This window comes from Vanrija albida (assembly GCF_041260175.1).
Source record: "Vanrija albida strain AlHP1 chromosome Unknown contig_6, whole genome shotgun sequence".
Taxonomy (NCBI): Eukaryota; Fungi; Basidiomycota; class Tremellomycetes; order Trichosporonales; family Trichosporonaceae; genus Vanrija; species Vanrija albida.
The window spans coordinates 1,980,134-2,007,834 of NW_027191425.1; the positions used below are offsets into that span (position 1 = coordinate 1,980,134).

The window sequence follows — 27,701 nt, forward strand, 5'->3', positions numbered from 1 at the left end:
ATGTCATAGATGCTAGACCCTACGCTGCCGCCTCGCCCGCCTCGCGCTGGCACCGCGCGCAGCGGCACCACCCGCCGAGCGTGTTCTTGGCCCACTCGCGCCGCTCCTTAACCGGGAGGTTGACGTCGCAGTAGTGGCTGAGGAGCTCGTCGCCCTTGCTGACCCCGCCCGGCAGCCCGCCGACGACGCGCGTCTCGCGCGCCTTGTACCGGATGCGCCCGTCCCACTCCCACGTAATGTTGGGGTCGCAGTCGTGGTTGGCGAGGCACCAGTACGGGTGGACGGCGGCCACGTCACTCTTGCCGTCGTACTTGTTCTGTCTTGCCGACGCCGTGCCGCGCTGCTTTGCGTACACCGTGTTGAGGACCCACAGGTCGTACGCCTCGAGCTCGGTCCACACGTCAATATCCATCTTCTCGAGGATGTGCAGCGGGGTCTCGATGTTGAACTTGAACGAGAAGGGGAGCGCTGGCGGGGCTGCCTCCTCCCCGTCTGCCGGCGCGGGGGCGAGCGCGCCCCAGATGTACTTGATCTCCCTGACCTGCAGCGGGTGGATCTCCTCGTGCGCGGCGATGGCCAGCACGCGCCCCAGCAGGAGGAGGTGCAGCGTCTCGTCCTCCTGCCCCGCGGCCGGGTCCTTTGCGATCGCGTCGACGTCCTTGTCGCACACGGCGGGGTGGTAGCGCTCCATCGCGGCGTCGTGGCAAAAGTCGGAGCAGAAGACCGTGTCGTAGCACTCTTCGCAGTTGAGCGGCTGGCCGTCGAGGGACAGCAGGTCGACCGAGCACGCGTCGCACACCATCGCCTTCTGCCTGCTGCTGGCCGTCACGAGCGAGTACTCATCCAGCACGAGCTCGCCGGGCGCGATGTCGTCGGTCGCGAAGAGGCCGAGCTGGATGCTGGTGCCCTCGCCGTCGAGCGCGGGGAGCGCAACCGCCTGGATCGCGAGTTTGGGCGCCACGGCCGAAAGCCCCTTGTTTACCTCGGCCAGCGACGAGGCCGCGTACCGGTCCGGCTCGTGCTCGTTCCACGGGTAGATTTCGCGGCGGGCGCTCCCCCACTCTGGGAGCGTGACGTCGGCGAGGTTGTCGATGACGCGGTTGAGCCGCTTCTCAGCCGCGCCCTTGAGGCGCGCCTCCGTCGCGCGCAGGGCGCTGTCGGTCGGCGTGGCCTCGAGGCCGCGCTGCACGAACGAGTACGCCGAGCGGAGGCAGCCCGTGTCGAGCAGGCCGGCCGCGAGGAGCTGGTATGCGCGGCGGGAGGCGAGGCGCGCCAGGCGTGCGACGGCCGGCGAGAGGTCGGCGTCGGCCTCGGCGTCCGAGTCGTTGTCGAGCGCCAGGTCGTCCAGCCCAGGCTCGAGCTCGAGCACGGACGGCACCCCGAGCTCGGCGTACGCCTCGAGCGCCTCGCGCGCGTCGTCGTGGAACTCGGCGCCCTCGTTCTGCACCTCGTCGGCGAGGAGGAGCGCACGGTACGCGTCGCCTGCTGAGAGGTCGGGGTACGCGAGCGCGGCGTAGACCTCGGCGCGCTCGAGGTAGGCGACTGGGTCGTAGGGCGAGTCGGTGAGGGACGACGTCAGGTCCTCGCGCCGCGCGAGAAGCGTGTGCCTGGGAGTGTTAGCTACGGCAATGCTTGCTTCGGGGCTACCCACCTCGAGGACGAGGCCTCTGCGTTTCGTGTTGTTGTCATTGTCGTCGTTGTTGAGGTGGGTGTCGTCGAAAAGTTCAAAATCGGGTCGGCACATGTTGTGTTGTAATTCTCGCGTGGAGCCCCGGATCTTCTTTGAGGCTGTTCAACATGCCTTCTGCGCCGACGACATGGACGACAACAACAATGACAATGGCGACGAGGCTGACAATGTGCATTGCACAGTGACTCTCGACGACTCTTCTTATCTCCTCGCACCCGCACACCCTCACACACGCACACTCGTTTGACCTGAACGACCGACGCCAGCGGCCGCCGCCGCCGCCGCCTCAGTGGCACACACACACACGCGCACGACGCACGCGACGATTTCCCGACCGACTGGAGTCCAACTCGACTCGCGCCTCGCCCCACAGACACAGACATTTATAACCCCATCCAATATCCACCACACTCCGTCTCTTCCCTCTCATCATGCCCAAGCCTCCTCCCGACAGCCCGCAGCCGGCGGCCAGCCCAAGCAGCAAGCCTTCGCGGCTGCCCGTACCGCGCCGCCCAACCATGCCCCACCAGCGCTCGCAGTCCTCGATGAATGCGGAGACCAAGCCAGAGACCACCACACCCGCGTCGTCGCCTATCTCGGCTCCGCGCCGCCCTCCGCCCAGCCGCATACCGAGCTTCGCGCCCAGCGTGCCCTCGACCCCGATGCTATCCCCCGCCCTATCCCTCCGCTCGACGGGCTCGGCGTCGCCGTCCAAGCCCACCGACGGCAAGGTGCCCACTCCAGCTCCGACCAAGCCGTTGCCACCCAAGGTTCCAGTGCCCAACACGCCTGTCAAGAAGCCCGCGCCCGCATCCCCGGTCAAGCCGTCGCCCCCAGCGACGCCCAAGCCTGCCCCGCCGGTCTTCAAAGAGGAGCCCGTCACGCGAGAGGTGCCCGTCGACCACCCCCTAACCACCTCGCCTCCTCCATCACCCGAGAAGCTCTCGGCCCTACCTTCCCCCCTCAAGACCACGGCGCCGAGCACACCAGTCAAGTCGCCACGCTCGCCCCTCTCACCGGCGGCACTGGCCCCGGCTGCCCTCTCTCCTCCGCACACTCCAGGCAGCTCGATCGAGCTCGACGTCCTAGGCGAGAAGTGCCTCAGCCTCATCTCCGAGGTGTTCATCGACGAACCCAAGTTCAAGGATAAGGCTACTCAGACTCCGACCAAGAGGTCGCAGAGGTCGCGCGTCAAGGAGTATTCCGAGACGGACGAGCTAATGGCGGATATCGACGCACGCGACTCGTCGCTCCTCACCTTCTTCGCTGAGCAGGGCGCCCACCCTCCCGAGACGCGCGCGCCTACACCTGCCGTAACTCCGCGTACGAGTACGACGTTCATGGACCCCGCCATTACTGGTGTTGATCCAACTTCGGCTCCTGTCACTCCCAGCGGCAAGAATGCCCCGTACGGCGTGATCTCCAGCATGTGGCGCGAGATGCGCCGCAGTCTGAGTACGTCGGGCGCTCCTATGTCCGCGAAGGGAACCCCGCCAAGACCTTCCAAGGAGGCTGCCGGCGATGTCGAGTCGCCGCGTGCCATACCAGAAGATCAGGTGGCACCAGATTCCGATGCGCATGCTGAAGGTGGCATCACGGATGGGCCGGGGCCAGAACGCACAACCACGCCGTTCAGCCCCTCGGACCGCTTTGACGAGCTGGCCGAACTCCTCGAGCCACATTTCGAAGGCAAGACGAACGGCGAGGAGAAACATCGCCAGGCAACTCGGGCGCTGGACGAGCTCATGTCCCTCGCTCATCCCACCATGGTCCGCGACGTCATGGACGCCCTCCACAGCCGTGCCCGCGGCGGCGCATAGACACTGGCATCGAGCCTCTCGAGCTGGCACATACACTTGCGTGCCACACGGATGATGGCACGTTTCGGACAATAGACTAGGGCAGGCCACACACTGTATCGACACTCCTTCATGGCATGAATGTGTGCACCATAGGGAGAGAGCCGCCACAACAGCTTCTGAGCTTCGGTGATCACTCCGTGTTTTACGGAGCCTGCGGGTAGAGGTGAGCCGGTGCAACACATGTGGACCTGTGGACGAGACATCCCTGAGCGGGGCAGTGAGCGGGGCAGGCTGGTCAAAACATCCATCGGCCATCAGCTCGGTCCGCCAGAGCTGTCTGGCTGTTATCTGTGCGCTAAGCTGACACGGTTTTATCGTCTGGCTGAATCCGCAGGAAGTATGAGTATCCCCAGCAGTGCTCCCTCCATTCTTGCATGCTTGCCGAGGCCTCGTTAGAGCATTGTCTGCTGCTCTGAAGAAGTGTGCCACATCGTCACGTGACTCCGTCGGGTACTGACGACGCGCCAAAGCCGGAGAGTGACACGCGTCAGTGGCCGGTCTGCCGCTGGCCGAGCAACTTTCTCACCTACTACTTAGTCTGCAGCCCATCGCATCCCTCATTCTTCTTCTTCTCATCCAAAGAGACGGCGACTGCACCTCTGAATCTAAAGCCAGCCACGCCCTTTGCCTCCTCACCAAAAGACTCGACGCGCGCGTGCACCTCCGACTCGCAACCCACCCAGCAGCCACAATGACGCGCTCAGCCTCGGCCTTCACCTCGATCCACGGCAGCGACCCCGCGCCAGACTTCTCGGTCGAGGCTCTCAACAAGCTCCTCGACCCCGACAACCGCGACACGCGCAAGCGGTTCAAGAAGTTCATGGTCGACAACCATGACCTCTTTGTCCCCCGCTTCGACATCTCGCTCAAGGAGGAGCGCGACCGCGCCTTCCAGCGCCTCCGGGCCATCGGCCGTGAAGGGCTCGTCTCGGTTTTGGACTTTGAGAACAACCCGCTCAACATCTTCGCCGCGCACGAGTGCATCGGCATGGCCGACGCCGGCTCCGCCACCAAGATGACCGTCCACTTCAACCTGTTTGGCGGCACCCTCATCAAGCTTGGCACCGAGCGCCATCGCCACCTCGTGCCCGCCATCGACCGCCTCGACGTTACGGGCTGCTTTGGCCTGACTGAGCTGGGGTAAGTATCCTTATGGAGGTGACAGCCGGCAGCGCTGACGCGCGCAATCAGCTACGGCAACAATGCGATCGAGATGGAGACGACGGCGACGTGGGACCCCGCGACGTCCGAGTTTGTCATCAACTCGCCCTCGCCCAAGTCGCAGAAGTACTGGATCTCGAACGGTGCTGTGCACGCCAGCTACTGCATCGTGTTTGCCCAGCTCCGCATCGGTGGCAAGGAGGAGGGTGTCCACGCGTTCCTCGTGCCGATCCGTGACCCCGCCACGCTCAAGGTTCTCCCCGGCGTGACGATCCGCGACATGGGCCGCAAGCAGGAGCTTGACGGTGTCGACAATGCGCTGCTCGCGTTCCACAATGTCCGTATCCCTCGCGAGGGCCTGCTCAACCGCCACTCCGAGGTCGAGGCGGACGGCTCGTTCAACTCGAAGATCTCCTCGCGCCGCGGCCGCTTCATCCGTGTTGCCGACCAGCTGCTCTCTGGTCGTCTGTGTATCGCCGCCATGACGCTCTCGGGTGCCAAGCTCTCGCTCAAGATTGCGATCCGCTACGCCGCCACCCGCATGGCGGTCGGCCCTGACGGCCGTTCGGACGCCCCGATCCTCTCCTACCAGCTCCAGCAGCGCGCCATCATCCCTCTCCTTGCCCGCACGTACGCCCTCGCCCTCGGCATGAACCGCGTCAAGAACATCTGGGCCAACCCCGCTGCCGACTCTGCCGACGTCGTGCGCGAGGTGTGCGTCATCAAGCCGCTTGTCACCTGGCACGCAGAGCGTACCGGCTCCATCTGCCGTGAGCGCTGCGGTGGCCAGGGCTACCTCAAGGCGTCGCGCATTGCGAGCACCATTGGCTTCGCGCACGCCGGTATCACGGCCGAGGGCGACAACTCGGTGCTCATGCAGAAGGTCGCCAAGGAGCTGCTCGCTGGTATCCAGGAGCGCAAGGTGATCCTCCCCCGCGGAGCTGCCGCCACCGAGTCGTCCGACCTCGAGGACCCGCACGTCCTTCGCGACATTATCCGCGCGTGGTCTGCCAAGGCGGCCAAGGACCTGGCCGACAACCTGGCCGCCAAGGTCGGCAAGCAGGGACGCCCGCTGTTCGACGTCTGGATGCACGACGAGAGCGAGACGATCCAGCGCGTGTCGCGCGCGTACGGCGAGCGCCTGTGCATGGACGAGCTCGTCGGCCAGATTGTCAAGACCAACGACGCGGGCACTCGCAACATCCTAACCAAGATTGCGCGCGTGCACGGCCTCGCGGTGATTGAGCGCGAGCTCGGCTGGCTCGTGACCAACGGCCTCATCCCGCCCAAGCTCGGCGCGACTGTCGAGGGCCGCCTGTCTGCCGACGTTGCCATCCTCGCGCCCGATGCCATCCCGCTTGTGGATGCGTTTGACATCCCCGAGGGCCTCCTGTACGCGCCGATCGCGATCGACTGGGAGCGCTACAACGAGTACGACAACCACGGCGAGCTGGTGACGGCCAAGCTCTAGGCGGCTAAGCGGTGTAAAGTAGATAGAAGGAACGTATGCAGCAGTATAGTGTATACGGGGGCGGGGTTGGGCTCTGTCGTGAGGGATCTGGCAGCAGCAGTGGAGACTGAGCGGGTGCCTCGGCACGAGCTCCAGTGGTTCTTGACGGCCGAGGCGTGGGTCGCTCGTCGCCCAGAAGTGGCAGTCAGCCGTCTCCGATGCACCACCTCCAGACCAGCACGACGCCGCATGACGGCCCACGACACTTCACACACTCTCATGTATACTCCATGTCTGCCCCGGGGCCGTCGTGCAGAGGCACGCGTGCCTACCCCTACCGTTCCAAAAGTCGTCTGAATCTGGTGGTAACTCTCGGGTCGGGCATGTGCGACGTTCCTGTGACCCGGCAACGGGCGACCAGCCACCGCGAGGTGGGTGCAGGTGATACCGGCAGAGGGTAGAGGTGCAGCGCAGTCGATGGCGAGACGCTTTGGGCTGGACGGTGGGGTGTCGTGAGGTGGTGCAGCGGTGCTTGGCGACGGTGGGGCAGCTCGCTGGTACGTATATATGCGGCGGGGTGTGGCGACCTCCCCTCCCCCCTCCCACATCCACAATGCTGCTCGCCGCCGCCGCCCTCGTCCTCCCCCTCGCCGCCGCGTCCTCCGGGCACGTCCTCTTCCCGACCGCAGCCGACTGGTGGATCAACGACCACTCGACGCCGGCGTACCTCGTGGCGTCGTTCACGCCCACCCTGGCGCAGCAGTACCACGTCCGCATCAACCTGACCCACGCGTCGCTGGACCCCCCCTTCGACTTCTCGGCCAACGCCGGGCCCGAGGGCGTCGACCTCGGCACGCTCCCCGCCGGCGTGGAGAAGCAGTGGGTCGTGTGGGCTCGGGGTAGCCCCTACGTTGGGCAGGGGTACGCCCTCGAGCTCGAGTACTCTGACGGCACGGTCGTGCGCTCTGGCGAGTTTGAGATCAGGCCCGCGGGCAGCGCCGTGACCGAGGCGCCGTCGGTCGGCGCGCCGGCCGCGACCAAGGCCGTGCTCGCTGCCCAGGTGCCCGCCGCCCTCGCTGCCCAGCCGCCCGTCATCCTCGCTGCTGGCGTGTCGTCGGGCGAGAGTGTGCCCGCTCCCGAGGCGTCTGTGGCGCCGGCTAAGGCGAGCGGCGCGGCCCGCGTGGCAGCGCTCTCGCCGGCGCTCGCGCTGCTCGCCGCCGCGGCGTACCTCCTGTGATGTACATTGCTGTACAGGACAATCATGTATAGTATGACGTTGTGGCGGCATTGTCCCTGCCGTTTCAATGTTGCGAGTGGCTTGTTGTTGTTGTGTAGACAATGTGGCGGAGTCGGCGCGGTATGGCAGCAGTGGCGAGATGGCCGCTGCAGTGATGCCGAGTGTGTGCCTGCTCGCTCAACTGGCGAGCCCGGCCTGCATCAGAGCACCGACAGCGGCCGGCGACAACAACAACCCCCGACCCCCCGTGCCTGCCCGTAATCAATCCCCAGATCCACCACCACCCATTGTCCGCGCCATTGTCCCAACTCTGTTCGTGGCGGCAGTGATGGGGGAGGGGGGAGGGTCGCATTGTTTACGCCGACGTGTGATGGCCTGTTGTCGGCGAGAGAGTGATGGCCGTCGTCGCGAGGCCTCCCCTCGTCGAGTGATGGCTCTTCATCGGCATACATAAGGCAGCGCGGGGGTGCGGCAGCAGCTCTCTTCCTCATCCCTCAAGAAAACAGAAAAAACAACATGGTACGCACCAAGCAGTCCCGGGCACAGGCAGCCAAGCAGGCCAAGCAGGCCTTGGCCCAGCCCACACTCTCTTCCGACCCCGCCCCGGCATTCATCCCCATCCCCGGCTCCATCGCCGACCCCGACCCCGCGCCTGAGGTCACCGACCCGCCCGCCACGGCAGCACCGCCCCTCACCCCCGCCCACACCTACACGCTCCAAGAGCTATACCCCAACCTCAACGGCGTCACCGACCACCTGGGCAACGTGACGGCCCCGCCGCCGCCCGCTTCGGCGCTGAGCAAGTGGGAGGCCGAGATTAGGACGTACCCCCGCGAGCAGGGGCACGGCATCATCATCCCCTTCTCGCGCCGCGCCGACAAGGTGTCCCGCGTCGTGAGTGCCGGCCACCGTCCCCCGCTAACCACCCCAGATCAAGTACTTCTCCGACCCCAACCCCGCCGTCTACCTCCTGCCCTACGGCAAGGCGTGCAACCGCTGCGTCAACATGAGCTGGTTCTGCTTCCGCAAGAGCCCGGCCGGGCCGTGCCTCACGTGCCGCAACGAGAAGGACTGCCGCGCGCAGCACGAGGGGCTCGGCATCCGCATGCTCGAGCCCGCACAGAAGCGCATGCTCGAGAGCAAGGGGTTCGTGCTCCCTCTGCTGCCGGAGCGCGCGGCCGCGCCAGCGGCGCAGGGGGAGTCGGCAGCGCAGGCTGAGGCGCCGGCTGTCGAGGCGCCCGCCGCCACCATCACCCAGCTCGCCACCCGCCAGGCCGCCACGCGCACCAAGCGCACGCAGGCCGACGACACCGACAGCAGCGACGAGTACCGCCCCTCGCCGAAGCGCCGCGCCGACACGCTCGCGGACACGACGGACAGCGAGTACTCTCCCCCGCAGAAGCGCCGCCAGCGCGCGCTCCCGAGGCTCGCGACCAGCCCGCAGAGCACCGCGCCGCCTAGCGACGCCGAGGCTGGCCCATCGCGCAGCGCGCTCGCCCGCACCACGCTCACGCCCGCGCTCGAGTCGCTGCGCAGCTCGCGCTCGGCCTCGCGCCTCGCCACGCCGCCCGACGTCGCCGCGCGCACCCCGCTCTTCCTCCCCTCTGAGGGCGAGGAGGAGCTGGACGAGCTCGACGTCGAGGTCGACGAGGTCAAGGACGAGCCCGAGGAGGACGGGTTCGCCGAGTACCGCGCCAAGACGCAGGACTACGTCCCGCACCGCTACGGCGACGCCGCCCGCCCCTCGCCCGCCGCGTACCCCTCCGTCAACGCCCCGGCTCCCGGCTGGGTCGACTACCAGTTCAAGCCGGCCGCGCGCCGCGCCAGCGGCGACTGGAGCAGGTACAGCTACGCTGCGCAGGCGGCGCGCGGCGTGTTCGGCGAGGGAGCGCGCAGCGCGTACAGCGACAGCGAGCACGGCGACCAGTACGCCGAGCCTGGGCCGTCGCTCCCGCTGCTTGCCCCCCGTGGCAGCTACGCACGCCAGTACGAGAGCGACGCCGACGACGAGTACGACGCGCGTGCCTATGACCCCCGCGCGCGCTCCCCCTTTCGCCTCGTCTACCGCGGCGCAGCGCACGACCACCGCCACGACGACGACCGCTACAACGGTGAGGACTATGGTGAGGCGGAGCCTGATGCCCGCCAGCCTCGCGCGCGCCGGCTCTAGTCGACGCCGACAGGCGCTCCCCCTCGCCTCGGCCACGCCGCACATCGGCGCCATATACCCAGCCCGCAGCATCACCGCTCCCTGATACCCGCACCGTTTCCGATACCCGCTTCGTGTCCGATACCCAAGCCCTGTCCGATTCCCCCCTCGCGTCCGATACCCGCCCCGCACCCCCGACCACGACCACGACCTCTTCCGAGCCTGTTTCTTCCTCTTCGTCCCCCAAGCCCACCCCCAAGCCCAAGGCCACCGCCGCGCCCCGCCGCAGCGGCCGCCTCTCCGTCCCCCGCCCTCCCGTACGCCGCAAGCCCCGCCCCCGCGCCTCGCACAAGCAGCTGTCCACGCAGCCGCCGTACGCTGCCGCGACTGCGCTCGCCGAGTCCGCGCTCCAGCAGAGCAAGTCGCGCCTGGCCGAGCCGTGGCTGTACGACTGGCACGCGAGCGCTGCCGAGCGGCGCTCGCTGGTTGCGATCAACGCGCTGCTGCCCCCGGCCCTGCGGCACGAGTTTGTGCGCAGCGTGTTCTCGGCGTGGACCAACCGCGACCTGTACGCGCCCCCTCGGGAGATGCGCGCGCTCGCCGCGGCCTGGGACGAGAGCGAGCCGCTGACTGGGCCCGGCCTGCTCGAGGACTTCTTCCTCCGCGGCCTGAGCGACGACGAGCGCGCCAGCCGCCACTGCGTACCCGGTACGCGCTGGCTGCCCGCGACGCTCGTCGACCTCGCGCTGCGTTGCATGCCGGCCTCGCGGCGCGAGCACCTGCTCCGTGCGGTCGACTTGACTGTCAACCCGGAGCGGGCTGTTTAAGCGGCTTTGTTTGGCTTTGTTTCGCATTGTAGTTTCCGTGTTGTTCTTGTTGTCCGATTTCCATTTTCCGTAGCATAGACTCCGTTTTTGGCGCCTCCTTGTCCTTGTCCGCACGCTCGATAGTAGTATAGTTCCATGCATCAGTTGTAGAGTTCCGCGCAGAACGCGCTCGCGCTCGCTCGCCCCCGCTCGCTATCGGCCGCTTGCCTTCGGCCGTCGGCACGCTCGGCTCTCGGCGCGGCGCCGAGGTGAGTCGTCAGTCGCCGACGTGCCGAGGCCACTCTGTCGCCGACGCCGAGGGGCCGAGGCGTTGCGTCATTGCCGGTTCGGCAACGGGCAACAATAAATTGTGGAGAGCGGGCAAGCAACACTGCTCCATCCCACATCTCGACTGCTCCCCACCATACACAATGAGCAGCAGCAGCAGCCCCGACCCCCTCGTCACCATCGTCGGCGCAGGCCCCGCAGGCCTCACGCTCGCGCGCTACCTGCAGCTCCACGACATCCCGGTGCGCGTGTACGAGGCCGAGGCGGGGCCCGACGCGCGCGCGCAGGGCGGCACCCTCGACCTGCACTCTGACACGGGGGTGCGCGCGCTGCTCGAGACGGGGCTGCTCGAGCGCACCGTCGCGCTGATGCGGAGCGGGGACGCCGAGGCGATGCGCATCCTCGACAAGGACGGGAAAGTGTGGCACGAGGAGACGGGCGCGCGGGCGATGGACGCGTTCGTGAAGGGCCCGCTCAAGGAGCCGACGAGGCCGAGGAACGCGTACGCTGGCCGGCCTGAGATCGACCGGTATGTGTGGCCTATGTGACGCGCTGACGATAGGATCGACCTCCGCAAGCTGCTCCTCGACAGCCTTGAGCCGGGCACCGTGGCCTGGGGCCACGCTGTGGCGTCTGCCTCTGCGCCAAGCAAGGACGAGTACGCGCTGCAGTTCAAGAATGGGGCCAGCACCACAACGCCCATCCTCGTCGGCGCGGACGGAACCTGGTCAAAGGTCCGGCCGCTCCTCCACGCCCAGAGGCCAGAGTACTCTGGCCTGACGATGGTGGACATGGAGGTGCCCGCGGCGGCGAGCACGCCCGCGCTGCGCGCCGTCACCGGGCCAGGCGCGGCAATGATCCTCGGCGAGCGGCAGGGCATCCTGGCGCAGAACAACTCGGGCGGCAGGACAAAGGTATACGCCGCGTTCATGGTGCCAGAGGACTGGGCCGAGGCCAACCCGCTCCCGGAGGGCGAGGCGCGCCGCGCCTGGGTGGGGAAGCACTACGACGGCTGGGCGGGCGCCGCGGAGCTGCTCGCGCACGTCAGTGTCGACGACGTGACCCCGCGCAAGATCTACCAGTTTGCGACTGATATCACCTGGGAGAGCGAGCTCACCGGCGCCACGGTTATCGGGGACGCGGCACACGTCATGTCGCCGTTTGCGGGGGAGGGCGTGAACCAAGGTGAGTTTAGCGTCGGGGGGGAGGGTAGTGGCTAACGACGCAGCCATGGCCGACGCGGCCGACCTCGGCGCGGCGCTCGTCGCTGTCCTCCGGCCCACGGTGAACGCGTCGCTCGCGCCGTTCCCCCTCTCGCTGCTCCCGGGCTGGGCGCTCCCCTCGCCGCCGGGCGAAGCGGCTGCGCCGCCGCGGATCGGGTCACGCGCGGCGCTGCACGCCGCGCTGCGCAAGTTCGAGCGCAGGATGATGGACCGCGCTCGGCCCCAGATGGTCGGGAGCAAGGAGAACCTCGAGATTGCGTTCGGGCCCAACGGCGCGCAGGCGTTCGCGCGCATGATGTTCATGTTCCCGTTCCTCATTGCGCGGGATATCGCCCTCGCGCCGCTCTACTGGCTTATCGGGAAGCGCGCATAGCAAGATAGATAGTCATACACTGAGGTCGTAGCAAGATAGATAGTTATACATGATGGCACGTGATACAGATGTCTATGTCTCGATCGTCTACTACTTGAGGGCTCTCACTTGCCCTCGGCAGGCGGGAACTGCGTCTGCCGCAGCAGCGCCGCAGAGTGCATGGCGTAGAAGAAGGGCCCGCGCGTCTCGAGGCTCTCCTTGTGGTGTCCCTCTGCGGGGTACAGGAACGCGTCGCGCACGACCAGCAGGTTGGCCTGCATCTGCGCAATCTCGTCCCACGTGAAATCCGTCAGCACCTCCTCGAGGCGCTCGAGCTGCGCCCACGACACGGACACGCTGAACTTTGTGTAGTCGAGCACGTCCCAGAAGTAGTGGTGCGTCGCGTCGCCGACGAGCACGGGGATGCAGCCGGCGTACGCGACGTCGGCGAGGCGGTACGTCCACCCGACCGTGCCGGCGGGGACGGGGCAGAAGATTGCGTCGCCAATCGTCGCCATGTAGCGCGCCTCTTTGTCGCCGTCGCCCGCCACCAGGTCGCCCCACAGCGTCTTGAGCTTGTCCGTGTCGGTGAGCCTGCCCGCGGCCGGGATGGGCCGGTCGCACTGGACCTTGATGCGCGGGATCGTGCCCTGCCCGTTCGGGCTGCCCTTGAACGTCGCAAGCAGGGACCGGTCCTTGGCCGGCTTGACCTTTGTGATGGGGAAGGCCTCGCGCAGCTTGTCCTGGAGACATGTGCGCGTCGGGATGACCACGTCCTGGTCCATGATGTAGCACTCCGAGTTGAGGTCGCCGAGCGGCTGCCACGCGCTGACAGACTTGAGCTCGTCGCTCGCCTTGCCGTTGGTGCGGATGTGGAACAGGTGGTTCAAGATCGAGTTGCACCGTCCCCAGTCGAATGTGAACGGCACAATCATGTCCTTGAGGTCAAACTCTGGCGGCAGGTGCTGTGCCTTCGCGTTCTTGACCCACTCGACGACGGGCGGGAAGCGCAGTGTGTACTCCCAGTGAGGGAGGAAGACCATCGAGTTCGGCGTCCACGCGTGCGAGATGAGCTTTGCCGCGCGCTCCATCGACGAGTCGGCAGAGTAGCACCCGTGCGACTCGGTCTGCACGCGGTCAAACTTGTCGGGGTCCTTGTTGAGCCGCTCCTCCTCGACGTCGGGCGGAACGCGCGTCACGTTCATGTCCCACCACCCGGGGTTGTTTGTAAAGTAGCGGCGCGCGTGCGGGCGCAGCACTGACAGCCACGGCGTGACCTTTGCCCGCTCTGCCAGCGAGTAGTCGAGCAGGTTTGGCGGGTAGCTCGTCTTGCCCGTGCCAGCGTACTCTGCGAACGGGAAGCGCTTCGGCCACACACAGTTGGACTGGGCGCACGCGCAGTCGCCCGTGTCGAGGCAGACGGTCGGGTGGTCGCACAGGTTGGCGCAGATGGCCTTGTCGCGCATGCGCCACTGCACACTCGGCCTGTCGGGCATTGGCGCGACGCCAATCTCGCTCTTGTCCGTGTCGCTGAGCTTTTCCAGCCGCTCGGCCGTCACCTTTTGCGCCTTGGCCAGCCGGTCGCACAGCACGCTCGGCTGCGACACGTCAAACTTGTGCTTGTGGTGGCCGTGCGCGCGCTCGTCGAGGATGACCGACGCGAGCGGGTCGTACGCGTAGAACGGCCAGGACGGCTTGCGCCCGGCGCAGCAGTAGGGCGTGAGGCGGAAGCGCGAGCTGTCGACCTTGACCTCCTCGATCGGGTTCCAGTCCCAGTCGTCGTCGACGTGCGTGGGGAGGAACGGCTGGCCGTTGGCCTTGACGGTCAAGTAGCCCGTCTTGGGGTCGATGGCGGTGATTTCAAACTCGGCGTCGTTGGCCTGCTGGAACACGACCTGGTCCTTGGGGCCGAGCGCGCCGTCGCGCCCCTTGACCTTGTCGGCCTTGGAGCGGCGCGGCTTGCCGCGCAGCTTAAGGCTCGCGCCGTCGCCCTTGGCCTTGATCTCGAATGTCCAGTCGGTTGGCATGTCCGTGTCGCGCCAGGCCATGTCGAGCTCGGGCCACTTGCCGTCCTTCTCCTGCCCCTCGTGGATGTTAGCGTACCGGATCTCGCCGTTGACGTCGGCCGCAAACGAGCCCGAGCAACCGTCGAGCGAGATCACGTCGGCCATGCTGTACGCGGGGCGCTCGCCGCACTCGCTCTGGATCTTGCGCTCAAGGTAGCTGGCCGTTTCTTCGAGGTATGCCTTTGTGAGCTTGCGCAGCCCGAGATCGAGGGGCACCTTGGGGCGCCACCCGCGCAGCTGGGACGCCGGCGTCTGCGAGATGTATCTGTCGAGGTACTTGTCGTTGCGGGGGATGATCTGCAGCGGCGACGCCGACTTTGTGAGGGTTACAATCTTGCCAAAGACGAACTTGGAGGTGACGGTCGTGTTGGAGTGGACCGAGAAGACGGCCATGCCGGTTTTCTTCTTCTTGGCGTTCCGCGCACGCTCGAGGCGGTCGACGACGAGCCCGAATGCGTCGACCACGTCGTTGATGTGCACCAGGTCGACGAGGGGGTCGCCCGCGACCTGGACAGGGCGGTGGGCGAGCGCGTTGTTTACAATGCTAGGCACGAGCCGGTCGTGGTGGTCGTAGATGGAGCCGTAGACGGTCGCGAGGCGCAGCGCGACGGCTGTGAGCTTCGAGTTCTCGGCGACGTGCTTCTCGAGGATCTGTTCGGCCTTCTGCTGTGAGTCGCCGTAGGCCGTCGTGCGGCCCTTTGTGTCGTCTCCGCCATCGCGTTCTGACTCGTCCTGCGGCGTCAGTATCGGCCTCGACACCGCAACCCACCTCGGACGCCTGGATAAACCACCCGCCGCCGTGCTCCTTGAAGCGGGCGAGCACCTTGTCCACCGCCTTGACGTTCACGTCGTGGCAGTCGGGGAAGTTTTCTGCGCACTGGTGGGTGCGCGTCACGCCAGCGAGGTTGATGATGCCCACGACGTCGTCAGTGAGGGCCTGCTGCAGCGTGACGGGGTCTCTCATGTCGCCCTTTACGACGGTGAAACTGTCGTGCGCGCCCTTGAGCACGGCGAGCTCGTCGTCGTTGACCATGAGGTCGAGGATCGTCACGGGCGTCTTTGAGCCGAGGAGGTGGGACACGATGGCCTTGCCTAGTCGTTAGCTCGGGCGAGGAGGGCTCTCACCAATCATGCCCCCGCCGCCGGTGACGAGGACGCGCCCGGCGCTCGGGGGGCGGTGAGACGGAGCGCCGCCGCCGAGGCCGAGGCCCCACTTGGACGGCGGCTTGGGCTGCTGCTCCTCGTGCAGGTGGTCGTTGAGGTAGACGTCGAGGGGGACGGGGCCGGCGCCGCGCCAGCTCCACTGCAGCTGGCCGAGGGTGAGCATGACGAGCGCGCTCCACGCGACGAGGCCGAGCGCCACATAGAGCCGTGACCGTTTCGGCGGCGACCAGGCCATTGTGAGAGTGTGAGTGGGTGGAAAGCAAACGCAGATGACAGTTGTGCATGCTCCATCTTGATCTAGAGCGCGCGCGGCATGCTGGCACGCACGGCAGCGTCGAGTTTCCGAGTTTACCTGGTACCCGAGGGGAGGAGCACGTACGACGGGACAAGCACAGTCCAGGCACATCAGGTGCTTGTCGGTCGGTCGGTGCTGTCTTGCTTGGCCGGCTTGTCGCTGCTGCTGCCGCTGCCGCTGCCTGCGCTCTGCATGCGCATGCGCCGTGGGCTTGAAACGGGACGCTGTCTGTTAGACTGTAAAGTAACGTAATTGCTGCGCGGGAAGGACGCGAGAGTAGGCTGCATCAAAGCCAGTTTCATCAACCCGCAAGCGGCCGCCGTCCGGCTCTCTGCTTTACGCTTGCGGCTGTCGAGGCAAGACCGACGTCAGTGGGCGTTTGTTAGCGCACGCATGCAGTCAGTCAGTCGCCGCCAGCTGCAAGCTCTGCAGCGCGCGCAGCGGCGCGCAATGAGCAAAGCGGCGTAGTGCTTGAACACTCCCGTCATGAGCGCCAAAAGGAAAAATCGGTGAGGCGCAAGAGCCCGGGAAGGGCAACTAAGGGTGGTCGATCGTGGCTGCCGTCCCGCGGCTGCGACTGAGTTGTTCCGCGATCTCTGCCATCTCTCCTCCAGACACACATGCATGCATGCAGATTATACACCCAGGGCTATACACTTGGCGCCGCTGACGCTGACGCTACTCGGCCGTCACTTGAGCGAGCGTCAGCGCCTCGGTGTCATCGCCAGCGACGACGCGGCGGAGGACGCGCTCAAAGACGTCATGCAGCGCGAGCAGCGTCTTCTCGTCGACGATCGCGCCCTCCTTCCACGACGTGGCGACGCGCAGCCCTCCCGCGCTGCCAATCGCGCTGATGCTCAGCGCCGAGGAGAGCGCGTCGGCCGACTGCGCCCACCCGACGCTCTCGGCGCCCGGCGGCAGCTCCGTGAAGCCCAGGTTGGAGAGGCACGCGCTCGACGTGTACGGGTTCGCGCCGCGGGCCTTGGTCGTGAAGAACGTCTCCCAGCCCGTGATCTTGCGGTCGGGGTGCTCGGCCGTCGGCGCCGGCTCGGGGTCGGGCACGTGCAGCAGGAGCCCCATCTGCATGCGGCCGGATGTGATGCCGCTCTCAGACTTGTTGAACGCGCTGACGGCGCGCGCGAGGTCCCAGTACTTGTCGGCTGGCTTGAGCCCCGAAGTAAACGGCTGCGACGAGACATAGTTGCCCATGCAGAACCCATGCCCCAGCGCCTCGCTGCGCTCGCTCCGCGGCGTCGACACCTCGACCCAGAACGTCTCGGAGGCGTCGGCCGGCCCGAGGGTCGCCCACATGGCCGCGAAGACCGCCGCCTCGAGGAGCGGGTGCAGCGTCATCACGCCGGCCGCCTTGCCCTTGTCCTTGAGCGCGGTGAGGAGCGCCGGCTCGAGCGACACGAAGCGGGTCACGCTCTGGCAGTCTATCGGGGACGGCTTCTTGGGCGCGTCAGCTGCCGCCTCGACCAGCGGCCACACCGGGCTCGTCCCCCGCAGCGGCGTATAACTGAGCACCGACTGCAGGATCCCAGGCAGCTTGGGGAACACGAGCTCGCGCCACGCGACAGGCAGCAAGAAGCCGAGCGACGGCTTGATGTTGATCGTGTCGTCTGCGCGCTTGGTGTCGTTCCACGCCTCGGTCGGCAGCTGCTCCGGCTGCCCAGCGAGCGCGAGGAGGAGGAGCTGGGTCCCGCGCCCGTCGATGATGGTGTGCATCGTCGAGAGGACGAGGTAGACTCGGCCCGAGGCGGCGGTGAGCAGGCGGACGCTCCACAGCGGGCCGGCCCACAGGTCGGCCCGTTCGAAGCGGTACAGCTCCTGTGTGATGGCCGCGTCGAGCTCGTCGTCCGCGTCCGACTCTAGGGGCGCCTCGGCGAAGATGGCGTCGGCTGGCCACGCTGCATCCCGAGGGAGGAAGTAGGGCGCGCGCGTCTCGACGTCGTGCAGCTGCGCGTAGAGGAGGGGGAAGTGGGCCTGCAGGGTCGCGATCCGCGCGCGCAGGTAGGACGCGGAGGGGGCGGCCGCTGCCGACGGGTACGAGAGCGCGGCTGTGATGATGGTCGGGTGCCCGATCGTCTGACGCGTGAGCGAGAACCGCTCGTGCAGCGTCACTTTGGGTCAGCGTGGGCGGGAGCAGGGGGCTTACATGGGCGCGGGTTGAACGTCGTTGTCGGGGCTGCCATTGTTGGTGGGAAGGGGAGAGTGCAGTGCCAAGATGTGATGGAGGTCGGCTCGGCTACCTTGACTGTCCATCGTGCCGGCGGCCGATCGGAAAGACCGACGTCAACTTGGCACAAATGTTGCCCGCAACGAGCAACGCGCAACTTGCAGCAACAAGCAAACAGCAGCACCAGCAATAGCAACAGCATCCCCCATGCCTCCCCATGACTCCCCACTCCTCCCCACTCCTCCCCACGCCCACACCCAGCACACCCAATCATGCATAACAAGCCACAACCCACAACTCCCAACGACCCTCCCCGCCTAAGCAAACACCTTGTCGCGAGCGAGCTCGTCCTCGGGCAGGTCCTCGAGGATACGCTGCCTCCTGTCGTCGCGCTCCTCCTCGTCGGCCTTGCGCACACGGTACTTCTGCCCGGCCTCGCGCTTGAAGCTTGCGCGCGTGGCGGCGGGCGAGACAAACTCCTGGTTGGCAAACACGGTAGGACCGCCAAACGAGCCCTCGAAGATGCGGATCGGGGTGAGGACGAAGCGGGGGCCAATCTCGACGAGCGAGGTCTGGGGTGGGCCAGAGGGGTGCAGGGGGTCCTTTTCGATGATCTGGTAGTTGCGGAACCAGATCTTGTTGTCGAGGATGGAGAAGACGAGGATGTGGTCGATGAAGGGTTTCAGGCGGCGCGACGTGCGGGGGACGGAGAAGATCTGGGGGGTTAGGGGCCACTCGAGGGGGTAATCATGTTCGGTGGGGACGATGCGGCGTGCAGAGGCATCAGGCGGGGCAGGAGCTTTGGCAGGAGGTTTGGCTGGCAGCAGGGGTGTGCTGCCTGCGTTTCGTCTGCCACTCCCATCACCCAGCCTTACCCACACCCCGTCGCCAGCCAGCATCGCCCGCGCGACCACTCACATGCGAGAACATCTCCTTGAGCAGCTTCCACTCGTCCTTGGTGTCCCACTCGCCGTCGAACACACACAGCCCGCGCGAGCCCTTGAGGCAGTTGCCCGTCATCTTGAGCTCGTCCATCGTGTGGATGTTCTGCACGTGGCACTTGACCGACGGGCCGTTGGGCGTGCGCGACGCCCACATGTACAGGTCCTCGTGGCGGCGGGCCTCAAAGTAGAGGGCGTTGTTGCACGAGTGGAGGTCGGCGAGCTCGTTGACGAGGTGGAGCGACGACTTGGAGTCGAGCTTGGAGTCTGGGCGCGTTAGCTACGACCGTTTTTGCCCACTCACCCTTCTTGACGTGCGGCAGCAGCGTCTCGAGGTCGAGCAGCAGGTGGCGCATGCGCTGCGTCACGCCGCGCGACGAGAGCATGAGCACCTTGTCCTTGCGCTTCTTCTCGACGACGGTCGACGGGCCGGCGGCGGCCTCGACATCGTCCTCGGCGCGCGCGCGCTTCTTGCCCTTCTGGAGCTTCTGGGTCGCCTTGAATGCCGACGACATGGTGTTGTGATGTGGTGTGTTTGTGTGGTCGTCGATGCGGATGGCGATGGCGTCGGGTGTTGGCTGGGGGAAAGATTTTGGACTGGCGGGGGATGGGTGGTGGAGGTGGTGGGAGCGGGAGTATTGTCGCGTGGTGTCTGCGTGCAAACCACGTGGAGGTCGTCACGTGCACTGACATCACCATAGCTCGGCGCCGTTCAAGCCCTCGCCTGCAGCATCCCCCGCCTTGACTCTTTGCATCTCACCCTCATTCACGAGCTTTGAGCCTTGCGAAGGAGACGAGCGCGCCGAGGGCCGCAGCCACACCTCGTTCATAGCCGCCCGGACCCCTCGCCACCAACGCACGGTCGATCCAACTGACCTCGCAGACACGCAACCGCTCACCTCCCCACTCCCTCACTAACATGTCGCGCGCGCCGGGCACGCCGACCCCGCGGCCGGGATTTGCAGAGGTGCTGTGGACGCTGACGTCGCACCACGGGCCCGATTTCAGCGAGTGCGTCGGCCTCAATGGCCCAGCTAACTGGCCCAGATACACGGTCGGCGTGATCCGCGACTATGTCGACGACAAGCGGGCCGAGGGGACGGCCGAGCACGAGATCGGCGAGCTGCTCGACGCCCTAGAGGGGCGGGTGAGCCCATCTTTTTCTTCACAGCTGACCCCAGGCGCCGCCACGGTACGCGCAGAGCTTTTCCGCCGTGCGCTGGGTGCTGCGGCTCCCGAGCGGCCGGCGCGCGGCGACGATGACGCCGCGGCCCAAGTCGCCCCCGGCAAGATACTCGGCCTCTTCGCCCGCCCCCCGCCCCCACTCGATCGCGAGCACGTTCTCGCAGCCCGCCGCGCCGGCCCCGCCAGCCCAGCCCGACCTCTTCTACCGCGTCAGCCTGCCGGCCGGCACGGTCGGCGCCGAGAACCCGCCGGTGATCCGCACGCCCGAGGACGTGGTGGCCCTGCTCCGCGCATACGGGGACACGAACGCCCAGTGGGTGGAAAGAAAGGGAGGCGTGGGGTATACTGACGCCAGGTACCCCGTGGCCGTGATCGCCATGTACCTCGAGTACGAGATCCACCGCAACCTCGCCCCGTGGCCCGACTGGAGCGGGCTGCTCGAGGTGCTCGAGCGCCAGCTGCCAGAGTACGCCGCCGCGTTCGCGCAGGTCCGCTTCGTGCGCTACATCGGCCGCTCGCCTGTGCTCCCGTTCGACTGGCCGCCGTACGCGCGCGCTGAGGAGCCGGGCCGCGCCGCGGAAAAGTTCTTCGCCGTGACCCCGCCACACGGGTTCGTCGACGAGCTGTTCGAGAAGCAGCCGCCGCCGATGCTGCGCACGCCTGAGGCCGTGCTGCGCTGCCTCGAGGCCTTCCAAGGGGGCAAGGACGAGCAGTAGGTGTGGGGTCGGGCCCAGCTGATCCCAGGTATCCCGTCATGGTGCTGCGCACGTATGCGGACTATGAGATCCACCGCAACGGCACGCGCTGGCGCGACCTGTCGGCCAAGCTGGAGGTGTTGGAGGCCCAGGTGAGAGCCCCCCTGCCACCCTACTGAGGGGGCTGGCGCACACCCCGCGGCGCGCTGACGCCCGCCCCCGCCCCAGGCGCCAGACTACGCCGACGCCTTCATGATCGTGCGCTACGTCTACGGCCTGCTCGCGTCGCCCGTGCTCAAGATGGACTGGCCGCCGCGCTTCCGCATCGGCCAGGGCGAGGGCTTCTACACGTGCTACCCGGCGCGCGAGGACTCGGAGTACCGGTACCGGGTGGGCGAGCCGCCCGTCCTCAGGTCGGCAGAGGACGTGATCGAGTGCTTGAGCGGCTACGTCGGGCCCGTCGAGAGCCAGTACGTCGGGGTGGCACTGACACCGGCGGTTGACACCGGGCGGGCTGACTTGTCCAGGTTCCCCGCCACCGTCTTCTCGACATACCTCCAGTGGATTGCGCACCGCGAGGGCGGGGCGTGGACCGAGTGGGGACAGCGCCTCACCTACTTGGAGGGACAGGTGGGTCGACAGCCAGTGCCTTGCTCACGCCCACGCCAGCTCCCAGACTTTGTCCAGGCATTCGCCATCGTCCGCTACGTCTACTACCTCGGCCCGTCGCGCGTCCTGCCCATGAACTGGCCCCCGCGCATCTTTGCCTAGACTGTATCCATAGTGTGTATAGCGTGTTGAATCAAGCGTGTGTGCATGTGTGGCATCAAGCGTGTGTGTATGCGGTTGCATCAAGCTATGTGCATATGGTAAAGTACAAATGGCTCGTTAGGGTCGTCATGTTCCGTAAGGTGGCGGAGGCGGAGGGAGCGACATGGTGCTGTCGATCGACAGGTCGCGTCTCAGCCTGCCGCCCGTGCTGCTGCCGGGGTCGTCGCGGCGCGGCGGCCGCGCCGGCGGGCGGCTGTGGAGGAGTGGCACGGCCGGCTCCGACTCTCTTCTGAACGAGGCCACACCCACCGCCGGGGCGGTGGGCACGTGGTCCATCGAGTGGCGCGACACCGGGCGGGCGCGCTGCGGCTGGGGGATCCAGTCCTGGCTCGACGTGTGGTTGTGGTCGCGCCACGGCTCGGGTGCGCGGCCCACGATAGGCGGCGAGAGGTTGGCGGCGCCCGAGCCCACCGAGTCGACCGTCACCCACGACGCCGCCGAGCTGGGGCGCTTCGGACGGTCCCATGGTAGCGAGGACGGCGTGTGGGATGGCAGCGGGCGCGGACCGGGCGAGTACGGCGACTCGGGGCGCGCGTGGACGTGCGGTCGGAGCTCCTCTTCCGAGTCGATCGACACCCAGGACGGCTCGCGCGCGCGGTTCTGTGTCGGGTTCCGAGAGCCACCGTTCTCGTGGAATGAGGGCCGGCGGGGCTCGTACTCGCGCTGCTGGTCGGGCTGGCGGCGCGGGTCGCGCATAGCACCAAACTCGGTGTACCCCTGCACCGGGCCGTCGGACATGATCTCCTGCCGGCCTCCAGGGAGGGGGTACGTCGCGTGAGAGCGCGGGGTGGCGTACTCGGTGGTCGAGCTGTCGGCGGTACCGCGCCGTTGGGCGAGGCGGGAGGGATATGTCGCGAGGGGTGTAGCAGAGCCTGTGGCGGAGCTGGCCGAGTTTTGGCGACTGCCACCACGGCGTACCGAGAGCGTCCGCTTCGGCTTGGTCGAGGGCCGGCGCGCCACAATGCCGCCCTGGTGCTGTGCCCCACGCCGCTGTAAGCTCGACGGGTGGGACAGCGGCCGGTCGGCAAGCAACTCGGGGTTGGCACGCAGCCGCACCGTCTCGTAGTCTGAGCTTGGGCGCGGCGCAGGCGGGTTGGGTGCGAGAGGCGCGCGGGCCGTGATTGGCGTTGGGACGATGCTCGAGGGAATGGGTGGCCCGCCTCTTGACCACGCGCTGTCCACGGCACCGCTGCCATCCCAGGTGCCCTCGTTGCCACCCTTCCACCCGCCGTCGGTGTGGACAGGGCCGAGGGGAGAGGGGATGACTAACTTCGGTGGGCGGTATGGTTGCCGCCTGTCGGGCCACTGGTTCGGGTTCGTGGCCACGGTCGGCTGTGGCCTATTGGGGCGGCTGTTGGGACCTGCGTTGGACGGCGGAGGGTTAGGCGCCGGCGGGTTGTAGTACGACAGTGGCGGCTGCTGTTGTGGGCCGTAGAAGTGCGGGTCGCTCTCAGCCACTGATCGCTGCTTGCCCTTTGGCGGCGGTACGGGGGGCGCATCATCACCGCTGTGCAGCGGCGGTGCGAGCTGGTGGGAGAGCTCGGCGACTCTAAAGTGCTGGGACGATTTCTGCTGCAGCTGTGGCTGCTTTGTGCTGGGCGTCGGGAATGTCAGTTGGAGGTGGGGTTGGGTGAGCTCGGCGTGGGAAGATTTGTGCCGGAGCCCCGGGGCGTTCTGCGGAAACGGGTTCGATGATGCTCCCTGCGGCTGTGGTGGCCGACCCGGCACAAGTGATGGCTGAGGCGGCCTGGGGCTAGCCGTCGCTGGCTGGGGCCGACTGTCTCCGGCCGGCGCCGGCCGCGGGCTAGGTGCGAGGGGCAGCTGGTTCGGCCTAGGGCTCGGAGTCTGGGCATGCCTCGGGCTCGCGGGGTTCGGGCTGAGCGGGGGCGCGATCGAGCGCGGGCTGTCGGGCACGGCGAGGGGTGGGTGGGGCGGGAGCGCGCGAGTCGGGGGCTGCGGGAGGGGGTGGTACGGCCTCGGGTGGTCTCGCTGCGGGGTGGCGGGGCGCTCGAAGCCGCGCGAGGTCGGGGACGAGAAGGGCGAGTCTGCGGCCGGCGTCGTGGGCGGCGTGTTGTCCGGCCTCGGGGTGGGCGGCGTGTCGAGCTTGGGGCTGGGAGCTCCGCGCCACGGGACCTGGAGCGGGGGGCCGTCCTCGAGCTCGGGGAGCTTGGAGAGCGAGAGGATCGTCTCTGGCACGGGTGGGGGCAGCGTGATGTCCTGGTCGCGCGCGACGGCGAGGACCGTCTTTGTGAAGCGGGGGAACTGGCGTCAGAGGGGCCCGCCACAACACTCACTAGGCGCCGGAGGAAGTCGAGCTCCTCGGCCAGCTCGGCGTCGTTGGCATGGATCTTCTTGACGAAGGCCGACCACTGGATGTAGTTGCGGATCACTGACTCGAGGTACCTGCGGCATGTTAGTATGAACGAGATGAGCGGTGCCCACGTCGTGTCGCTTGGCCCGATGTACCCCTCGAGGCAGAGGACAAGGTCGGCGAGGTCGCGCGAGAAGTGGGGCAGCCAGGCGAGCCGCTCGGGGTGGTAGTACTCTGGGGGCGGGGCGACAGAGTACTGGCGCAGCAGGCGGCGCCGAAAGTTGAGCGAGTTTGTCGTGAGGAGCTGCCTGTCGGGCTGGGTGCTGGGCTGGGGCTGGGGGGAGGTGAAGGCGGGCCGTGGGGGTGCCGGCGCTGGCTGCCCGCCGTGTGGTGACATGTTGCCCGGCGCGGCTGGCGACTGTGGCTTGGGTGAGTGATGGGATGATGATGCAACGGGGTGTGGTGATGGGATAAGAATAGGAGTAGAGACGAGGGCGGCCGTGGACGAGGACGAGGACGAGGAGGGGGCGAGGGCGAGGGTGAGGGTGAGGGCGGCGGCGGCGGAGGCGGCGGTGGGCGACAACGACGACGACGATGAGGAGGCCAGTGCGGATGGCATTGTATCGCTTGACAGTTGCTGCTCTGCACCACGCACCACTGCAATCACTGCCTCGTCGTCGTCGTCGTCGCCGTCGTCGTCGTTGCTGCTGCTGCTGTCCTTGTCGCTGTTAGACACTCGCGAACATCAAACCTGATCCAATGCAAGCCGATGCATCACGCTGCTGCTTGTTGCATCGCGTGTCGCCGACATGGTGCAACACTGTCATTTGCCGGGTCCATGACGCCACGCAAACGCCACGAGCAAGACCCCTACATCCGAGACTCATGCACCCAGCTGCTCACGACTGCACAATAAACATGGCTGCATACATAGGCCGATTATATGCTATCGTACGTGTGCGTCTGGAATTGGGGCGTATCGTGCGTCGTGCAAGAGGGCGGAACCAGGCTGTGGTCTATCGTCGTCTATTAGATTTCTCCTCCACGACCGCCGTCAGGCCGGCGAAACTCGTCGCTGGGCGTGTACGGCGGCGGTGCGTCCACAGCCTCGTTCGGCTCTGGCATGCGCGGCTCTGGCACGAGCGAGGGCGCGCGGGCCGGGAGCGGTGGCGGGCGGTACGCCGCGGGCGACGGTGGGGCTGTAGTCGTCGATCCCCTGCGCGGCGGAAGCGGTGGGCCAGTTCTGACTGGCGACAAGAATGCCGACGAAGCCGTCGAGCTGTACGTCGACTCGTCGGGGCGGTCGTCCAAGAACGGGTTGGTCTTGTAGTCCGAGCTCCCGCGGGGGCTCGGTCCCGGGCTTCCGCGCAGCGTCAGTGCGTCGTCCGCTGGGGGTCGTCGTGTCGGCTGGGGCTGGTACGGCGGTGCTCCTCCGAAGCCTGATGCCCTCGTCACGCCGTAGGCCGGTTGGCTCAGCGACGACTTGGAGTCGATCTGCGCTTGCGGTGGTGGCGGGGGGAGCGACGAGAGCGGGGGTGGGGGGCGCGCACCCGGCGGCGGCCAGTTCATCGGGATCACGCGCGAGGGGCCGAGGCCGAGCTCGAAGCGGACAATGGCGAAGGAGGGGGCATGCTTCGGCAGCTGTGTGGGTGAGCGCGCGTCCTTCAGCACCACCTACCTGCTGCTCCAGCACCTCAAGCTTGGCCGGGATGTAGGCTGGCGTCGCGCCGTTGGCCATCTTGTACGCGACGTACATTCGGAGCACCTGGACGGGGTATCTGGGGTGTGAGTAAGGGTCGAGCGGGGGGTGTAAAGCGCCGCCGGCGTCTGCGGGCAGCACGCCGCGCGGCTCCACTCACTCGCCAGGTATGGGCCCCTTGTACGCCGCCAAACAGCGTTGGACGTCCTGCGCGCGCTTGGGCACGAGCGGGACGTCCTTAGTGCGCATCATGCCCTTGGGCGGGGGGACGCCATACTTTTCATTCTCCGACTTGTTGGCCTTGTTTGCGACGTAGCCGGCGGCGACGCCGATGAGGATGGCGGCGACGATGACCATGGGGGTGTGGGGGGGAGGGTAGGTGGCGAGAGGCTAGGGGGTAGGTCGGCTGTTCGTGTACGCCGTGAACGCTCGAAGCAGAGCAAGAATGCGAGAGGGAGAGAGTGGAGAGTGAAGAGAGAGCGAGATGGATCGATGACGGCGAGACGACAAAAGTCGCGACCCGCAGGAAATTGCGGTGTTCAGGAAATTCGAACAATGACGCGGTGTCTGTGGGGCTCCAGAATCGCCACCCAAACGAGGACACTGTGGCTATTTTCGGCTCGGCCGGTGTGTCGCTCGGCGACGGCGCGGCGACGGACACGGAGACGGCGACGGAGGGGGCCGCTGCGTCGCCGAGGGGTGTCCTGGTGGCACCAGCAGCAGCAGAAGCCACCCGACCCACTCACGCTCCACCCCACCCACACCCGCGCAGGAGCCGCGCGCTCGACCCGCCGCCAGATCTCTCGGCTCGCTCGCCCTTCTCTTCTCCCCCCTGAGACCAAGCCCCATCATGCGACCTCTCAAACGACATGCTCACGACCGCCGCCGCGATCACCGGCGCCGCGGCGGGTGCCGCAGCCGGCGCGGCCATGGCCGTCGCCATCTCGAGCCTGGCCGCCAACGCTAGCGCCATACAGCAGTACCAGCGCGAGTACGAGTACGACATTGACCCGCGCGTCGTGCCGCACCTCCCGGCCGCCGTGCGCCGCGCGCAGGACGTGAACGTGTGTCTGCTACTGTACGCCGGCGAGGCGTTTGCCGAGTAAGTCGGAGTGGACAGACGCCGGCTGACCCCCCCAGATACCCCGTCAGCGTGATCCGCAGCTACGTCGACCACAAGATCATCAAGGGCCGGCGGATGGGGGACATCCTGCGCAAGTTGGAGGCCCTTGAGGCCGGCGTAAGATTCCTGGGCCGACATCGACATTGCTCACGCACAGCACCCCCGCTACGCGCGCGCGTTCGCGACGGTGCGCTTCTTCCGCGGCTTCGGGCCCTCCCACGTCCTGCCGATGCTCTGGCCCCCAGTGGTGCCCGGCGCCATCCCGAGCTGGGGGGACACGCGCGCCGTCGACTCGGCGCGGACAGTGAGCGCCGCCGCGCCGATACTGCACCTCGGCGTGCGGGTGCACGACCCGCCACCTGCGCGGCGCCGGAGCCGGAGCCTGGGCCGGCGCGCGGGCGGGACCATGACGCTCGCCGCCGCGCTGCGCGCGACGCACCCAGATGAGATGGACGCGCTCGACTCGCCCGTGTCCCCTGCGAGCCCGCCCCCGAGCCCCCCGAGGCCGAGGGAGGAGCCCGCGCCCCCGCGCCACGGGCACCGCCGCGCCGCGACCATCACGTTCCCGCTCGCGACGGGGCACGCGCGCACGCCGAGCGCGGCGGCCGAGGCGCGCAGCGTCACGGCGGATAGAGTACCGCCGCCGGCGTACTCGTCCCTCGATCGCGAGCGGTGGGAGGCGGGGGGTGAGCGCCGGCGCATGAGTCGGTGGGCGGCGAGCATCCTCGCGCCGTTTGACTAGCATGCATGGGTGTTGGGCGATTGTGCGCGCGGCGACGCCGATTTGTATGGACTGCGGGGGCATTTTTTGTTTGTGGCACCTGGCACCTTCCTCACCTAGAGCTCGACCTTCCTTTGGCGAGCCGTAGTTGGCCATTACTACCCCAACGCATGCACTCTGGCTCGATGCATATACATGCGGGGCATTGGAGATACATGTGGACTCGACGAGTAGATCCCCGGAGGACAAAGGGGGGAGGACGAGGAGTTGCCA

General features: G+C 67.2%; 13 protein-coding genes across 13 annotated transcripts; 7 read left to right on the forward strand and 6 right to left on the reverse strand.

Moving 5' to 3' along the window:
- Nucleotides 1–19: 19 nt before the first annotated feature.
- Nucleotides 20–1,689, reverse strand: Q8F55_008160 (uncharacterized protein; the record flags this gene model as incomplete). The annotated part of the gene is made up of 2 exons (XM_069356564.1): nt 20–1,607; nt 1,652–1,689. The coding sequence occupies 2 exons, from the start codon at nt 1,687–1,689 to the stop codon at nt 20–22; spliced, it is 1,626 nt and encodes a 541-aa protein (XP_069206405.1).
- A 519-nt stretch (nt 1,690–2,208) lies between these two features.
- Q8F55_008161 (uncharacterized protein) lies at nt 2,209–3,510 on the forward strand (the record flags this gene model as incomplete). The annotated part of the gene is made up of 1 exon (XM_069356565.1): nt 2,209–3,510. The coding sequence occupies one exon, from the start codon at nt 2,209–2,211 to the stop codon at nt 3,508–3,510; it is 1,302 nt and encodes a 433-aa protein (XP_069206406.1).
- A 733-nt stretch (nt 3,511–4,243) lies between these two features.
- Nucleotides 4,244–6,184, forward strand: Q8F55_008162 (uncharacterized protein; the record flags this gene model as incomplete). The annotated part of the gene is made up of 2 exons (XM_069356566.1): nt 4,244–4,692; nt 4,744–6,184. The coding sequence occupies 2 exons, from the start codon at nt 4,244–4,246 to the stop codon at nt 6,182–6,184; spliced, it is 1,890 nt and encodes a 629-aa protein (XP_069206407.1).
- Nucleotides 6,185–6,776: 592 nt separating this feature from the next.
- On the forward strand, nt 6,777–7,400 carry Q8F55_008163 (uncharacterized protein; the record flags this gene model as incomplete). Its single annotated transcript, XM_069356567.1, has 1 exon — nt 6,777–7,400. One exon carries the CDS (start codon nt 6,777–6,779, stop codon nt 7,398–7,400), a length of 624 nt encoding a protein of 207 aa, XP_069206408.1.
- A 516-nt stretch (nt 7,401–7,916) lies between these two features.
- Nucleotides 7,917–10,376, forward strand: Q8F55_008164 (uncharacterized protein; the record flags this gene model as incomplete). Its single annotated transcript, XM_069356568.1, has 3 exons — nt 7,917–8,294; nt 8,332–9,523; nt 9,571–10,376. The coding sequence occupies 3 exons, from the start codon at nt 7,917–7,919 to the stop codon at nt 10,374–10,376; spliced, it is 2,376 nt and encodes a 791-aa protein (XP_069206409.1).
- Nucleotides 10,377–10,786: 410 nt separating this feature from the next.
- Nucleotides 10,787–12,239, forward strand: Q8F55_008165 (uncharacterized protein; the record flags this gene model as incomplete). Its single annotated transcript, XM_069356569.1, has 3 exons — nt 10,787–11,172; nt 11,206–11,828; nt 11,872–12,239. 3 exons carry the CDS (start codon nt 10,787–10,789, stop codon nt 12,237–12,239), a joined length of 1,377 nt encoding a protein of 458 aa, XP_069206410.1.
- Nucleotides 12,240–12,343: 104 nt separating this feature from the next.
- On the reverse strand, nt 12,344–15,683 carry Q8F55_008166 (uncharacterized protein; the record flags this gene model as incomplete). Its single annotated transcript, XM_069356570.1, has 3 exons — nt 12,344–15,016; nt 15,054–15,376; nt 15,410–15,683. 3 exons carry the CDS (start codon nt 15,681–15,683, stop codon nt 12,344–12,346), a joined length of 3,270 nt encoding a protein of 1,089 aa, XP_069206411.1.
- A 738-nt stretch (nt 15,684–16,421) lies between these two features.
- Nucleotides 16,422–18,008, reverse strand: Q8F55_008167 (uncharacterized protein; the record flags this gene model as incomplete). Its single annotated transcript, XM_069356571.1, has 2 exons — nt 16,422–17,866; nt 18,002–18,008. The coding sequence occupies 2 exons, from the start codon at nt 18,006–18,008 to the stop codon at nt 16,422–16,424; spliced, it is 1,452 nt and encodes a 483-aa protein (XP_069206412.1).
- Nucleotides 18,009–18,239: 231 nt separating this feature from the next.
- On the reverse strand, nt 18,240–19,378 carry BRX1 (Ribosome biogenesis protein brx1; the record flags this gene model as incomplete). Its single annotated transcript, XM_069356572.1, has 3 exons — nt 18,240–18,638; nt 18,841–19,130; nt 19,168–19,378. The coding sequence occupies 3 exons, from the start codon at nt 19,376–19,378 to the stop codon at nt 18,240–18,242; spliced, it is 900 nt and encodes a 299-aa protein (XP_069206413.1).
- A 404-nt stretch (nt 19,379–19,782) lies between these two features.
- On the forward strand, nt 19,783–21,514 carry Q8F55_008169 (uncharacterized protein; the record flags this gene model as incomplete). Its single annotated transcript, XM_069356573.1, has 8 exons — nt 19,783–19,874; nt 19,911–20,010; nt 20,045–20,361; nt 20,404–20,760; nt 20,793–20,895; nt 20,972–21,213; nt 21,271–21,373; nt 21,413–21,514. 8 exons carry the CDS (start codon nt 19,783–19,785, stop codon nt 21,512–21,514), a joined length of 1,416 nt encoding a protein of 471 aa, XP_069206414.1.
- Nucleotides 21,515–21,640: 126 nt separating this feature from the next.
- Nucleotides 21,641–24,282, reverse strand: Q8F55_008170 (uncharacterized protein; the record flags this gene model as incomplete). The annotated part of the gene is made up of 3 exons (XM_069356574.1): nt 21,641–23,836; nt 23,869–23,977; nt 24,017–24,282. The coding sequence occupies 3 exons, from the start codon at nt 24,280–24,282 to the stop codon at nt 21,641–21,643; spliced, it is 2,571 nt and encodes an 856-aa protein (XP_069206415.1).
- Nucleotides 24,283–24,914: 632 nt separating this feature from the next.
- Nucleotides 24,915–25,941, reverse strand: Q8F55_008171 (uncharacterized protein; the record flags this gene model as incomplete). Its single annotated transcript, XM_069356575.1, has 3 exons — nt 24,915–25,526; nt 25,564–25,663; nt 25,745–25,941. The coding sequence occupies 3 exons, from the start codon at nt 25,939–25,941 to the stop codon at nt 24,915–24,917; spliced, it is 909 nt and encodes a 302-aa protein (XP_069206416.1).
- Nucleotides 25,942–26,453: 512 nt separating this feature from the next.
- Q8F55_008172 (uncharacterized protein) lies at nt 26,454–27,449 on the forward strand (the record flags this gene model as incomplete). The annotated part of the gene is made up of 3 exons (XM_069356576.1): nt 26,454–26,686; nt 26,725–26,824; nt 26,865–27,449. The coding sequence occupies 3 exons, from the start codon at nt 26,454–26,456 to the stop codon at nt 27,447–27,449; spliced, it is 918 nt and encodes a 305-aa protein (XP_069206417.1).
- Between the last annotated feature and the right edge of the window lie 252 nt (nt 27,450–27,701).